The 14,733-nt window shown below is 49.9% G+C and overlaps 1 protein-coding gene across 2 annotated transcripts in view; it reads right to left on the reverse strand.

Annotated features, from left to right (window-relative positions):
• Sptbn4 (spectrin beta, non-erythrocytic 4) overlaps positions 1–14,733 on the reverse strand; it is an 82,814-nt gene that overhangs the window by 27,324 nt on the left and 40,757 nt on the right. For both annotated transcript variants that reach the window (XM_038339743.1, XM_038339742.1), the window contains exons 17-19: positions 10,667–10,757; positions 6,933–7,079; positions 4,069–4,332 (exon numbers count right to left, since the gene is read on the reverse strand). In XM_038339743.1, the coding sequence (XP_038195671.1) occupies positions 4,069–4,332; positions 6,933–7,079; positions 10,667–10,757 (502 nt within the window). The remainder of the gene's footprint in view (positions 1–4,068; positions 4,333–6,932; positions 7,080–10,666; positions 10,758–14,733) is intronic.

The following is a 14,733-nucleotide window of genomic DNA, read 5'->3' on the forward strand; positions in this document are numbered from 1 at the left end:
GGCTCTTCCGATGCTTCTGTTTCTTTGAGGCAGGGTCTCACTGAGCAGCCACGGCCCTCCATCTCACTCTGTAGCTAAGGATGACCTTGCATTTTCTTCCCACCTCCCAAGTGCTGGGATTACAAGTGCACCCCACCACACCTGGCTCTTTTTCTGTGTGAATTTCATGTACCCCAGGCTGGCTTGAAACTTACTACGTAGCTGAGATGCCCTTGATCTCCTGCCTTCCTGCCCCCACCTCCCAAATCCCGGGATTAGGAGTGCGGGCCACCAAGAGAGCTCCCAGTAAATTTGGATCTGGCTCTGCAGGGGCCGCCAGTCTGAGGGTACCTTAGAAACTGCATCTTTTCCTGATCACAGTGAAGAGGAGGTGGGACTGTCAGGATGTCCATTTTAGTAAAGGAGAAACTGAGGCAAAAAGAGATGATCCTGCCAGTAAGTCTCAGAATTAGAAGGCTCCAGGCAGCTGGGATCCAGACACCGCCCCCGCCACTCACCCCCCCCCCCCGACAGTGATGTTCCTGATCCTCTGTCAACAAGTGGGCTAGCACCAGGGTCCTCCATTGCACGAAGGAGGTGACTGAGCACAGCTGCTTCCCCGGTATCATTCAGTGAGAGAGCAGCAGGACTATGATTCAAGCCTAGGCGTGGTGGTACACACTATGATCTCCACACTTGGGAGAATGACGCAGGAGGATTGCCTGAAGTTCAGTCCTGCCTGGCTACATAGTGAGCCCCTGCTTAAAACCAATTAAACTAACAAAATCCAAACCAATCACTAGGCATGGTGCTGAATGGCCGCCTGATGGCTGTGTGGCCTTGGGCTGGCCAGGGATCCCATCTGGGCCATGGATGTGCCATGAGCACCTACTTCCCTTATAGGACTGTGAAGGATTCTGAATTATAGTGTAGAGAACATTTGTTAGCAGTTCTCTAAATGTGACCTGAGGACCCCTGAGACCTTTTCAAGGCTTGATGCAAGCCATTTGTACAGAAATACTAAGGTGTTGTGCTGAGGAAATGACTCAACTGGTAGAATACTGGGTTTAATTTCAGCATCACATAAGTGAAGTGTGGTGGCCTGTAATCTCAGCACTTGGGAGGCAGAGAGGGAAGGATTAGACATCAAGGTTATCCTTAGGTATGCCGTGGGCTCAAAACCAGCCTAGGCTATATGAGACTGACTCTCTCTCTCTCTCTCTCTCTCTCTCTCTCTCTCTCTCTCTCTCTCTCTCTCTCTCTCTTTACCTAACTACCAAATCTATCTATCCATCCACCCACCCACAGGATCAACTTGTCTGTCTGTCTGTCTGTCTGTCTGTCTGTCTACCTATCTATCCATCCATCTATCCATCCATCCATCAACCCATAGGATCAGGGTTTTTTTTTGGAGGGGGGGGGGTTTCGAGACAGGGTTTCTCTGTAGCTTTGGAGCCTATCCTGGAACTAACTCTTGTAGACCAAGCTGTCCTCAAACTCACAGAGATCTGCCTGCCTCTGCCTCCCGAGTGCTGGGATTAAATGCGTGCACCACCACCGCCCTGCAAAGATCAGTTTATCTATCTATCTATCCATCTACCCATCCATTAATCCAGACTAGTCTGTCTGTCTATCTGTCTGTCTATCTATCTATCTATCTATCTATCTATCTATCTATCTATCTATCTATCATCTATCTATCTTCCTACCAATATAGCTACCTCTTGTCTATATTATTCCCATTCCTGAGACCACAAGGTTTTCAGAGACAGCTAGATGATGCACGTGACAATGACAAAGCAAAGGTGGAGGTGAGAGGGAGAAGCCATGTCTTGTCTGCATCTCACAAGAGAGAGCTGTAAAAATTAAAAACAGCAGCCAGGCGGTGATGGTGCACGCCTTTAATCCCAGCATTCAGAAGGCAGAGGCAGGAGAATCTCTGTGAATTCGAGGCCAGCCTGGTCTACAAGAGCTAGTTCCAGGACAGGCTCCAAAGCTACAGAGAAGCCCTGTCTTGAAAAACAATAAATAAATAAATAAATAAATACCAAAAAATTAAAACAGCTTCTTCTCACATTAAAAAATTTGTGTGTGTGTGTACATGGTCGTGTGTGCACATGCATGGGTTCTCGCCCATGCGTGTTCATGTGGAGGGCAGAGGATGATGTCAGGGATCTCTTCCTCAATCACTCTGCACTTGATTTGTTTGGGACAGGTCTCTCTGTGAACCTGGAACTTACAGTCATGAGACTGGCCGGCCAGCACACCACAGGGAGCCTACTTTCACCTTCCCAACATGGGGATTATGGCTGTGCCTAGCTGTTTTACATGGTTCAAATCAAACATGGATTCTTGAGAAGCAGGATTTTGCTGAGTCATTTTCTCAGTCCCCTATTTGTGTGTAAGGAAAACCTATTTATCTTCTACCTCATTTAGTGTGTGTGTGTGTGTGTGTGTGTGTGTGTGTGTGTGTGTGTACAACTTTATGGGAGTCGGTTCTACCATGTGGGTCCCAGGTATCAAACTCAGAGTTGTTAGGCTTGGCAGTAAGAGCCTTTTTCTGCTGAGCCATTTCACCAGCTCCACATTGTTCTCTATAAAAGAGGGCTATTAAGGACAATTTGTGATGATTTAATATTCATTTCAAAACAATCAATAAATATTGGAATTTTTCACTTTTCATATGGTAAAGAGTGGCAAGCCTAATTGACATAAACAAAGCCTTCTTAAAAAATCAGTCGGTATGCTTAAATAATTATGCTTTTATTATGAGGTTTTTCTTTTTTGTTTGTACTGAGAATGGACCTCAGGGTTTTGAATGTTTCAAGCAAGTACTCTACCACTGGCCACACCCCAATCCCTCCCTGGGGAATCCTAGGCAGGGGCTCTACCACTGAGTCACACCCCAGGCAGTCTTTGTTTTTATTTTTACATATTAATTAATTAATTATTGCCTCTAACTTTGTTGTTGATTTGAGACGGGGTCTCCTGTATCCCAGTTTAGTCAGGAACTGGCTGAGGCCAACCATGGCTTTGAACTTTTGGTCACCACATTCCCATGTCCAGAGTGCTGGGATTACAGGCATGTGTGCCAAACACCCTGGTTTATGCAGGTTTGGAGATCTAATCCAGTCTAGCACTCTACCAACTGAGCTACATTCTCAGTTTGCGTGCTTTTTAAAATTTATTTATTTAATTTGCCACCTGCCATGTTGATCACTTTACAAGATAAACCTTGCCAGAATTTCCACCCAAGGAACACTGAAGACTCAAGGGATCTGGGTTCGAAACCAGCCCCTAGCATTTGCTCCCCAAGTGAGAAAATATACTTTTCACAGTCATAGATTATTATCAGCCAATCAAGCTTCACCCTGCCAATCAAACTCCACCCCTGCCAGTCAAGCCCCATCCCTGCCAGTTAAGCTCCACCCCTGGATTTAAAGACAGAAGCCATTCCACTTCAAGAGCTGAGCAGTGGGGCCTACATCCACACTTACAGGCCACGTGGCCTTTAAGGCCTGAACACCAGTCAGCTGCTGAGCTAGAAGCAAGGCTTAAGCAGGCACAGGAATGTTCTCTAAGGGCTTTTGTTTGGCAACGAAGAAACTGGCCACTGTGCAGTTTTTTTGTACCTCAGTTTTCTCATTGGTAAAATGGGGGTAATAGAGTGTCTATTTCCTAAGACTGCTGCAGGAGTGAACGCTGAGCCCAGGAACCAGAAGAGAAGGCACTCGTGGATGCACTGAAGCTCTGGGTAAAGCTGGGCTCCTACTTCTGAACCTTTCTCCACACAGAAAATAATATCAAAATCCCAAGAAACTGTCTATATTGCTTATTTCGATATGAATTGCCTCTATCTCCGTGAACCCTCAGCCCTAAGGTGATGGTTGCTTCCAACACTCTCTCCTAGCAGGACAGCCTCAGGTTGAAACATCCCAGAGGGTCATGTCTGAGCTGTTCTGCTCTGCCCCAGGGGCCCCACCCCCACCCCATCCACCCCCTACCCCCACCCCACCCACCCACCCTCACCCTGCCCGCCCCCCACCCAACCCCCCCCCCACCCCGCCGACCAGGTCAGCCAAGTCATACCTGTAACTTCTTTAGCTGGCTGTTGACGGTGGCCAGGTCCCCTCCAGGGTCCACATCTTGTAGCTGGCTCTCCATATGAAGCAGCCTCTTGTCCAGCTCGGCAAAGCTCTGCACTAGCTGGTCCGCCTTGCTGGCCTCGAAGAGCTGGCGCGCCTTGGCCTGTGTGGTACTCTCCAGCTCCGCCCAGCACTGTCGGATCTCACCCAGTTTCTTGCGCACGGAGGCTGCCAGCTCGGGTTTCTCCTGCATCAGTTGCTGGCCCTCCTGGCCGGAGGGGTGGAAGGTCGGAGACAGAAGGAAGAGGGCCAGTGATGGAAACAGACAAAGAGACACAGGACCAATGGAGAGACACAGGGAGAGAGACAAAGGCAGGGAGTTAGAGACAGAAGAACAGACGCGACAGAGATGGGACCAGGGAAGACAGGTTGATGTGGGGAGACAAAGGGAGCCCAGCAAATATGGGAAGGAAATAGGGAAAGACAGATAGATGGTCATAGAGTGGTGATCGAGGATATATATACACACAGTAGGACCACAAGAAAAGGACAGAAGAAAGATGAAGGTGAAAAGGAGAAAGAGAAAGAGGGAGAGGGGATGGGAGAAGAAAAACAGGGGAAGGGGACAGGGAAGAGAAGAGAGGGGAGAGGGGGAGAGGGAGAGGCAGGGAGAGAAAGAACTTCCATTAAGTTCAAGGTCCAAAAGACTGGCTTTGCTACACACTGCCCTTTAAGGGTTCCCTGTGATCTCTCTCTCTCCTCTCTCTCTCTCTCTCTCTCTCTCTCTCTCTCTCTCTCTCTCTCTCTCTCTCTCTCTCACTCTCTCTCTGAGACAGGGTTTCACTGTAGTTTTAGAGCCATGTCCTGGAACTAGCTCTTGTAGACCAGGCTTGCCTTGAACTCCCCTGTGATCTCTTAAGAGCATAAAGTGGCGCACACCTTTAATCCTAGCACTCCAGAGCAAAGGCAGGCAGATCTCTGTGAGTTCAAGACCAGCCTGGTCTACAAGAGCTAGTTCCAGGACAGGTCCCAAAGCTACAGGGAAACCCTGTCTTGGGGCGGGGGGGGGGGGAGAGCATAAAGTGAACCTAAGTGTTTCTGTTTGATTAGAAAAGTGGGGATGCCCTGGGTTGCAGTTCTAAGGGTTCAACTAGAATAAGGGGAATAAGGGGGTGTTTAGGGAGTTGATACCTAAAGTAAGTACCTGTCTAGGCCCTTTCAAAACTGAAGTCAACTGCCTTAGTGGCCCAGAGCTACATTTATGACAAGTTAACAATAGCAGGAACATGTTTTTATTCTCTGCATTTGAAAGGCAGAGGCAGGAGAATCTTTGTGGGTTTGAGGCTAGCCTGGACTACAAAGAGAGTTCCAAGCTAGCCAAGGTGACATAATAACACCCTGTCTCACAAAAAAAGAGGCGTGGTAGGTGGTGCACACCTTTAATCCCAGCACTCAGGAGGAGGCAGGCGGATCTCTGTGAGTTCAAGGCCAGCCTGGTCTACAGAGTGAGCTCCAGGACAGCCAGGGCTACACAAAGAAACCTGTCTTGAAAAAACAATAAATAACAATAGTAATAATAAAAGAATAAATAAAAAAAATAATACCAAACCAGGTATGGTGTTCACACCTATAATCCTACTTACACTTGAGAAACAGAGGCAGAGGAATCATTAGATGTTTGGGATCAGATGGTCTATACAGTGAGGCTCTGTCTCAACAAATCAAATAATAAAAATAGATAAACAAAATAAAAAGAAAGCCAAGTGTGGTGGTGTCTGCCTATCTTCCAAGCACTTGGGAGGTGGAGGCAGGAAGACCAAGAGTTCAAGGTCAGCTTCAGCTACCTAGTGAGTTTAAGGCCAGCCTGGACTACATGAGACTCTGCCTCAAAAAATAAATAAATAAATAAATAAATAAATAAATAAATAAATAAATAGTAAAATAAAGAAAATTTAAAGGGCTGGGATTGTGGGTCAGTGGTAGAGTACTAGCCTAGCAGGTACAAGGTCCTGAGTTCCAGTTCCAGTAATGAAACAATAATAATATAATAACAAAAAGAGAAGAGAAAAGCTGGCCGTGATGTAGCTAGGTGGGAGAACATTTGCCTAGCATGTATCAGGTCCTGAGTTGGATTTGCAGCACCGGGAAAAATAAAACTCACAAATCAATGATACCATAATAACGGCTGCCTTGTCTCATATCTCACATGCCTGTGCCTGGTGATCCAACATACTGTGTGTCCTCAAACCCACAGAGGTGGCTACACCTGTTGGCTTGTTTTTACTGAAAGGATAAGTGGAAGTTGGCTGTGGTGAAGGAAGACTGTGATCCAACACTGAGGAGCCTCACACAGGAAGGTCTTGGATTGAAGGCCACCCTGGGCTACATAGCAAGACCATCTCTCAAACAGCAAGCAAAAAGAGAAGCTGGGGGCAGGGGAGAAGAAACCTAGGGTCTAGGAGGCCAACTTAGTTCTCTAAGATCTCACAGTTGGTTACAGACCCTGAAACTAGGGCTGAAAAAAATCTAAATTTTACTATAACCCAAGGCTTCCCCAGGTCATGCCTAAGGCGTCCCACCATATTAAATAGCCTAAGTGATGGGAAGGGAAGTGTGGTGGGGTTTATAAGATGGGAGAATGTTGATAAACAGGAGGCCCTGAGCAGCAATTGGAAGTGATGACAACCACTGTCAGGCGAGCAAACTGAGGCTCAAGGTTACAATAATGAGTCCAAAGCACAGGGCTAGAAGCAAGCGGACTTGATACAGGTCTGAACCAGCTGAGGGACGCCAGCCCAGAAGGGTGACAGCGGAGACATCAGCAGTGAGGATGTGTCTCTTGGAGGGCAGGGGCTTCATCTTCCTCACCCTCTCTATCTTCTCCAGCCACTCCTTGTTCTGAGCCAGCTCAGCCATGAACGCCTGGTGCCGGAGCCATCGCTTGTGCAGCTTGTGGCTGTCTTCCCGAGTGCCATCGCGAGCCATCAGCATTTTCTCATGGATCCAGCCATCCAGCTGTGCAGGGCAGAGAAGGGGGCTCAGGAGGTTCCTCTCCCCATCTGTCACAGCCTCACAATACCCCTCAAAAGAATTCCCAGGGCAGGTTCTCAGCTAGGAAGAGTGGGGCTGAGGAGGGAAATCTACGCAAATAAGACCAATTGGAGAGGACCCTTGGGTCCTTTCTTGGATAAAAGATGCCTATGTGGTCCCCCAGTACCAAATCCTGGGGCTCTGCCAGCCTCGGCTACATACAAGAAACCAAAGTGGGATGTCTGGTTCCACCCTCCTTCTTAAACAACCTCTGCAGTTGGACCGACCTCCAGCCCCATTCCACCCACAGCAAAACCGAGACCCCAGGATGGTGGGACAGCTCAGTGGGTAAAGGCACTGCCAAGCTTGAAGACCTGAGTTCAGCCCCTGGGACCCACATGGTGGAAGGAGAGGACTGACCTCTGACCCTCTCACACGCACTATGGCGAGGGCACCCAAAGACATATCCACGTGTAAGATGAGTAGATAAATGCAATTAAAATTAGATTTTTTAAAAGGAGAAAAAGCCGTGATCCCTTAATAAGGACCAAACTCTCAACTCTATGAGGGGGGTGCATGCTTGCCATCCCAGCATTGGGCAGGCTGGGAGAGGAGGAGATTGGGTTTGTGGCCAGCCTGAGCTACATAGCAAGACCCTGTTGATTCCATTTTTTAAAAATCCTTAACCTACTCCACAGGTTGAATAAAACCAAACCTAGCTTCAGCACCCCAACAACAACACCCCCAAACAACCTTCCGACTATTTCCATGTTTAGCATCCTGATAATTAGGCCTCCAAGCTAGAGGAGACCCATCCCTTGGACCCAGAAATTCTAAAGAAACCTAAATCCAGCTTTTGTGCCTAAGACCACAGTTACTCCAAATCATGACCAGCCAACGCCCAAAATGTGAACAACAAGCTGCCTTTTGATTCCTAGACCAAATCTACCCCCAAAATGTAAGATTCCCAATGTGGCTCAGACCAAACCCTCTGATCCAGTACTCCCCCCCCCCCCCCCCGACATCCCAGCTAAAGTCATCCAAGATGCAAACTGCAAGAATATTCTCATTGCTCCCCACGGCAATTTTCTGTTTTCTGAGTCTCCTCCCCACAAGAGCGAGGGCTGAGCAGAGGGGCAGAGCCATTGCTTGCTCAGCACGAAAAAGTAAGTTCTGGAATCTGCTCCATCTCCAGCACTCGGGGAGAGGGACAGTGCTTATTAAAAAAGACTTGTTCCTGAAGCCACAATCTCCTCCCGAATAAAGCCTGAACCTGGGACAGTTTGCTCCTCCCTCCTCCAGTCACAAGATCCTCCTCCTCCCTCCTGGTTAAAAAAAAAAAAAAAAAGGCCGGACTGCGGGTCCGGGAGGCAAGCACTGTCATATTCAAGGACAAATCCCGAGCCGGCCAAACCCCACCCCACCGCACGTCCCCAGAGCACGTGCTCCTCAGGGGACCAGGACAGCTTCTCACATGCACACACTCGCAAAGTCAAACGCCGAATCCCCCAATTCCCTACACAAGGATGAACAGGCAACCGGAGTCCTACAGCGAAGGCAAACCCCTAACGGAGCTGATCCGCGTTCTCTAGGTAAAGCCCTCTAAAAGGAATTGCCCCCTCTGGTTACGCAGTGCAAAACTAGACTCTCTCCACAACCAAGGGGAAGCCTCTCCGAAAGTCAGGGCCCTCAGACTCAGGTCACATCTAATACCTCATCTCCCTATGCAGAGCTCCCCCACAAAGTGATTCACCCTATCATCCGAGACCGCTACGGACTCAGCAAGAACCGAAGACTCAAAACTAAAAATCTGGGAATCCCTCAAGAGCAGGGAAAATTTGATTCCCTCGTAGGGAGGTTGGGACCCCCCTGCTTCGCCCATACATCAAATGCAGGCTAGCATAGGCTAGCCCCCCTCCCTGGCCCCTCTCGCTGCGGCTCCAGCACCGCGGACAGTTCCCGGGCTCGTCCCTCACCCCTTCCCCCACTCCAGGGCGAGGGTCCTGGCCCGCTCCCGTGCCGCCCCCGCCCCTCCCTCCCGCGGGCCAGGCTGGCGAGCACGCGCACGAGCCCCCTCCCCCGCGCGTGTCCGCGGGGGCGCGCGCCGGCCCCCTCCTCCTCTCTCTTCCCCTTCCCTCTGGCGCCCCCGAGACCTGCGGCGGCGGCGGCGTTGGAGGAGCGTCTCTGAGGCGGGCGGACAGACACTCGCCCCTCCACTGCGACGGCGGCGGCGACGGCGGCAGCGGCAACGGCTGAAGCTCCGGCGGGCGCGCGCCCCCTCCCTCGCCCCCGCGCCGCGGCCACGCGCCCGCCCGCGCGCGCCCCCTGCCTGCCTCCTTGCCCGCCTTCTTTGCGGGGGGCCCTAGTCTGGGGCGGGGGGAGAATCACCACCTTCTCTGAGCTTCCAGGCCGGGGACCTTGTGATTCATCTTAGGTCATTGCTACTGAGTCCAGAACAGTCTAACGACAGGAGACAGGATCATTCTTAATGGCTGGAGGGGGTCGGGGTCCCCAGTTCCTTTAACTAGGTGAGCGTGGTAAGGAGGGTTAGAGGGTCTCCTGAACCATCATTAACCCGAAGAGGCTCTCTGGTTTCTGACTACCATACGAGGGTAGGAGTTAGGGCAGGAGCGACCTGCAACATCTGTGTTGTTGTCCAGAACCAGCGCCAGTGAGAAGATGGGCCAACAGGGACCGTTACTAATAGAGCTCTCTCAGTTATGGGGAGAAGGTTTGGAGACCTGTGTCTATTTTGTTCGTGTGGAGACTAATCTGCCATGGGTGTTAAATATCCAGAGTCAAATCTTATCTTTAGTGGTGGTGGGAGGAAGGCAAGGGCTTGATCCCTGAACCTTTTGGAAGAAAAGGGTACCATTACATCATGGAGGTAGAGTCTAGTCCTGGGTCACACTGGTCGGGGAGCGTGGGGGCAGGACATCTCTGGCCATTAAGAGAATGTTTCTGAACCATCTTTGGGGTGGTCCGGGTCCATAAGAGTTCCTTTGGAATACAAGGCAAGGAGCATTTCAATGCAGAAAGGAGACTGGGCCATCTTTTATCAGCTGTGATCCCCACTGCTTTCAGAAGGGATTGGTTCTTAGTACTTAAGGGGCTGGGGATATAGCTCACTTAGCCGGATCCCTTGCCTAGAGCTCCTGGAGTCCGGTCCCCAGCACCATAACTAACTAAACCAAGTAAACATGAAGGCTTAATTCGGGCCATCTGTGATTGAAGGAGTGCTCCCGGCCACCGGTCCATCCTCACCCCACCCCCACCTCAGTCTCCCGCGCTTCACACATCTCTAGAGAAAGGTGAGATCAGCGCTCCTTCCCTAGGAACGTAGGCGCGAACTCAGCCGTTGCCAGGGGAGCCGAGGGCCCCTTCTGTCTCCCAGGAGCTCACGTGGGCAGACGGAGAGCTTGGGGCATGCGCTCTGGCACAAAACTCGGCACGCCTCCTGGTGGCACAGAGGGAGCTTGGTTCCTCGACCCCCTTAGACGGGGCGTCCCAGCCCTGCCCCCGACCAGAGAGCAAGCCTCTCTGTGCTGTCCCAGCTCAGCTGGAGGACCTACCTCATGACAATCTCTAAGGAAGTGCTGCAGCACAAGCTGGTCCAGTAGCTTTTGCATCCACTGCTGGGCCCTCAGCTGGTTTTCTTGGCTCCTGGGGAAAAGGCAAGGGCTGAAGAGAGGCCCAGGCATGGAAATAGGGTGCTACCAAGAGCGATGTGAGGGCGTCAGCTGAATAGAAGCAGGGGAAAGAGAAGGATCCAGAAACATTGGAAGGACAGGGCTCCAGAGAAGGGAGAGAAAAGAAAGGAAACTGGAGGAGGAAAGGAGGGAGGGGTAAGGAGTAGAAAATGAAAGAGAAAAGCACAGACATAACAACAATAACAACACACACACAACACACACACACCACACACACGACACACACAACATAAACACATAACACACAACACAACACACACATACACAACACAACACACACATGACACACACAACATAAACACATAACACGCATGCACAACACACACACACAACACATTCACACCACACATATACCACACACACAACACATACATATAACACACATACACATCATACACATATAATACACACATGCACATACAACACACACCATACACACATACTACCCACACCCCACATACACACGCCACATACACCAACCACACAAACACACATACACACACATCACACATACACAACACACACCAAAAACAATTAACAGAGTCAGGGCACTTAGAAACAAAATCAAGCTGGGAGTGGTGACACACTCCTTTAACCCCAGCACTTGGGATGCAGAAACAGGTGGATCTCTTACGTTCGAGGCTCTCGGTCTACTGAGCAAGTTCCATGACAAGTAGGGCTACACAGAGAAACCCTGTCTTGGAAAAAAAATCAGAGATAGGCACCATAGACTTTAAGAGAGACACACAGAATCACACTAAGACCCATGGAGAGTGATAAGCATAGTCCTAATAGCTGAGATTAAAAGAAAACAGAAGGTTGGGGATATACCTCAGAGGTAGACAGCTTGCCTACCATGTGTCATGTTCTGGGTTCAATTCCAGGTACAAGAAAGGAGGGGGAACTAGAGAGGTGGGAACAAAAATAAAGAGAACAGGAGAGACAAGAAAGAAAAAGAAGAGAAGGCAACAGAAACCGATGGGTTGTGCTCAGTGGTAGAGCCCCTGCCTAGAATCCCCCAGTGAGGGGCTGGGGTGTGGCTCAGTGGTAGAGCCCCTGCCTAGAATCCCCCAGTGAGGGGCTGGGGATGTGGCTCAGTGGTAGAGCCCCTGCCTAGAGTCCCCCAGTGAGGGGCTGTGGCGTGGCTCAGTGGCAGTGGCACACCACCAGCTTATACCCTGTCATCCTCCATCCACAGAATCTAGGCAGAGAAGACAGCAAGACTGAGGCCGTTGGGCCTATGTGATGGCTCAGTGTATAAAGGATCTTGTGGCCAAGCCTGGTGATATGATGAAAGGAGAGGACAGATTCTCACAAACTGTCTTCTGATTGTCACACATGAACTGTGGCACTTACACACACAAACACAAAATAAATAAATGGAATTTATCTCTTCTTTAATGACACTGTCTTCCCCAGACTTCCAAGGCTTTCCTGAACTTTCAGGCCTTACACACAAGAACATGCACACACACACATGCACACAATATACCACCTTACTATTTTCACCCATTCTGCTTTTCCCCCTTTTAATGGAGACCCTGCTGTCCCCCTACTTTAATTGCTACTTTATAACTGCAATTTTGCTATGGCTATGAATTACAATGCAAATATCTGATTTGCAGCCCCTGTGAAAGGGTGTTCAGCACCACCCCAAGGGGTCACCACCCACCTGTTGAGAACTGCAGTCTAGTTGCATGCCAGCTTTGTGAGGTCCCTCTTCACCATTCCCTGACATTTGCTGGTTCTCTTTCTTTTATTTTGTCCTTGGCGCTTGGCACTGTCTCCCCATTGTGTATGTTCCTTACATGTCTATCCCCTCGACTTTCACGAAGAGGAGTGTTGTGTGTGTGCATGTGCCCAGGTGTGCTGTGCATGTGCCCAGGTGTGCTGTGCATGTGCCCGGGTGTGCTGTGCATGTGCCCGGGTGTGCTGTGCATGTGCCCGGGTGTGCTGTGCATGTGCACGGGTGTGCTGTGCATGTGCACGGGTGTGCTGTGCATGTGCACGGGTGTGCTGTGCATGTGCACGGGTGTGCTGTGCATGTGCACGGGTGTGCAGGCCAGGAGTCAACCTCCAGTGTCTTCCTCTATCGCTCTCCATCCTAGTTTTTATACCGTGTCTCATCATTTCGGCTAAGTTGGTGGTCACAGAGCTTCCAGGTGCCTCCTGTCTCTGCCTCCAGTGCTGGGATTGCAGACATGGGATTGCGACAGGGTTTCTTTGTGTAGCCCTGGCTGTCCTGGAACTCACTCTGTAGACCAAGCAGGCCCTGAACTCACAGAGATCCACCTGCCTCTGCCTCCCAAGAACTGAGATTAAAGACATGTGCCACCACCACCTGGCTCATAGCTAGTTTTTCACGTGGGTATGAGGGGCAAAACTCAGGTCCTCATGCTTGTTCCTTAAGCATTTTATCCAGGGAGCATTCTCCAGACTAAGGACAGTTTTTAAAGAGTTTTGTTTGTTTTTGTCTGTTTTGGTCACAGTCATGAGTTTCTTGGCATACAGTGACTTCTCACTATGTTCTTTTTGCATGAATGTATAAACAAATAAATGTAGGAGGGCCCAAGAGAGACAGAGAGTAGCAAATGATGAGGCAAACATAAGGTCTGAGAAGAGAGAAGAAAAGGGATGTGGTGGCCCATGCCTATAAATCCAGTTCTTAGGAGCCTGAGCTAGAAGGGTCTGTCTGGAGTTTGAGGTCAGAGTCAGAAATATAAAAAGATGAGGCCAGGGGGCATTAGCAATGCAGATAACATCTTTCTCTAAAGATGAGGAAAGAACAGGAAACAGATACAGAAATAGAGGGTATGTGAGGGCAAAGAGAGACCCAGCGTAGAAGGAGCAGGAGGGGCCCAAGAAGAGCAAGCAGGACAACAGCTACTTTGCCCTATTTCTCACCCGGAATTAGGAAACAGAAAATGCCTCAGAAATTAACCTGCAGTCAACTCCACTGGGTCTTTGCGAGCAGGACTGGGGGAGGGGAGCGGGCAAGTGATGTGGGAAAACCTTCCTCTCTGTGAGGCAGAGAAACAAATGGGGTTCCAATCCCAGCTGTACCACTTCCTGGCTAAGACACTGGACAACTGAACTCCCTCTCTGAGTGTCATTTGTAAAACGCAGCTACAGAAAGTCATTTGGTGATGGGAATGAGATTGGTCTGAGGAGGTGCTTGCCTGGCAAAGCCCTGGTTCCCTCTCCAGCACACTCCAAATGACTGTGGTGCTACATACCTGTAATCCAAATCCATGGGAGGCAGAGGCAGGAGAATAGGAAATTTAAGGTCATCCTTGGCTATCCAGTAAGTTCCGGGCCAGTCTGGGCTACCGGAGACCCTGTTTCAAAACAAAAACAAAAGCAAAGAAACCCAAAATCCAAATAAAAGGAGAGCGGGAGAGCTGGTTGGTCAGTTAAGAGTGTTTGTCCTTCTCGCAGGGAATCCGGGTTTGGTTGCCAACACCAAAGTGCCAGCTCAGTCACCTGGAAAATCAGTTCCAGAGGGATCTGATGCCCTCTACGGCCTCCTCCAGCATCAGCTACCCACATGGCAAAATCCCAGCAAATTCCTTTCCTCTGCCTCCTCGCCTACAATGACACTCTGCTCTGTCCCGTCGGTCCCCTCTCCCCAGGGCCAAAATGCACCTTTCTACCTGCTACTGTTAGGGATTTTTGTCACAGCCAGGCAGGGAGACTAATATACCAACCGCATAGCTTAGCCACCTGTGGGAAAGCCTTCCCATCCTCCCTATAAGTAGTAATGTATCCTCTGTCAAGCAAATATTCTGGGGGCTGGAGAGGTTCAGAGATGAGACCTGTCTCCATCCCTGCCTCAATCAGCTCAGAACTGGGGCACACGTTTCTTATGGGCTCCCACAGACCCCCAAAACTTTCTTGCTCTGACTTTGATATTAGTCAACATATTTGTC

Source organism: Arvicola amphibius, chromosome 8 (assembly GCF_903992535.2).
Source record: "Arvicola amphibius chromosome 8, mArvAmp1.2, whole genome shotgun sequence".
In the NCBI taxonomy this organism is placed as follows: Eukaryota; Metazoa; Chordata; class Mammalia; order Rodentia; family Cricetidae; genus Arvicola; species Arvicola amphibius.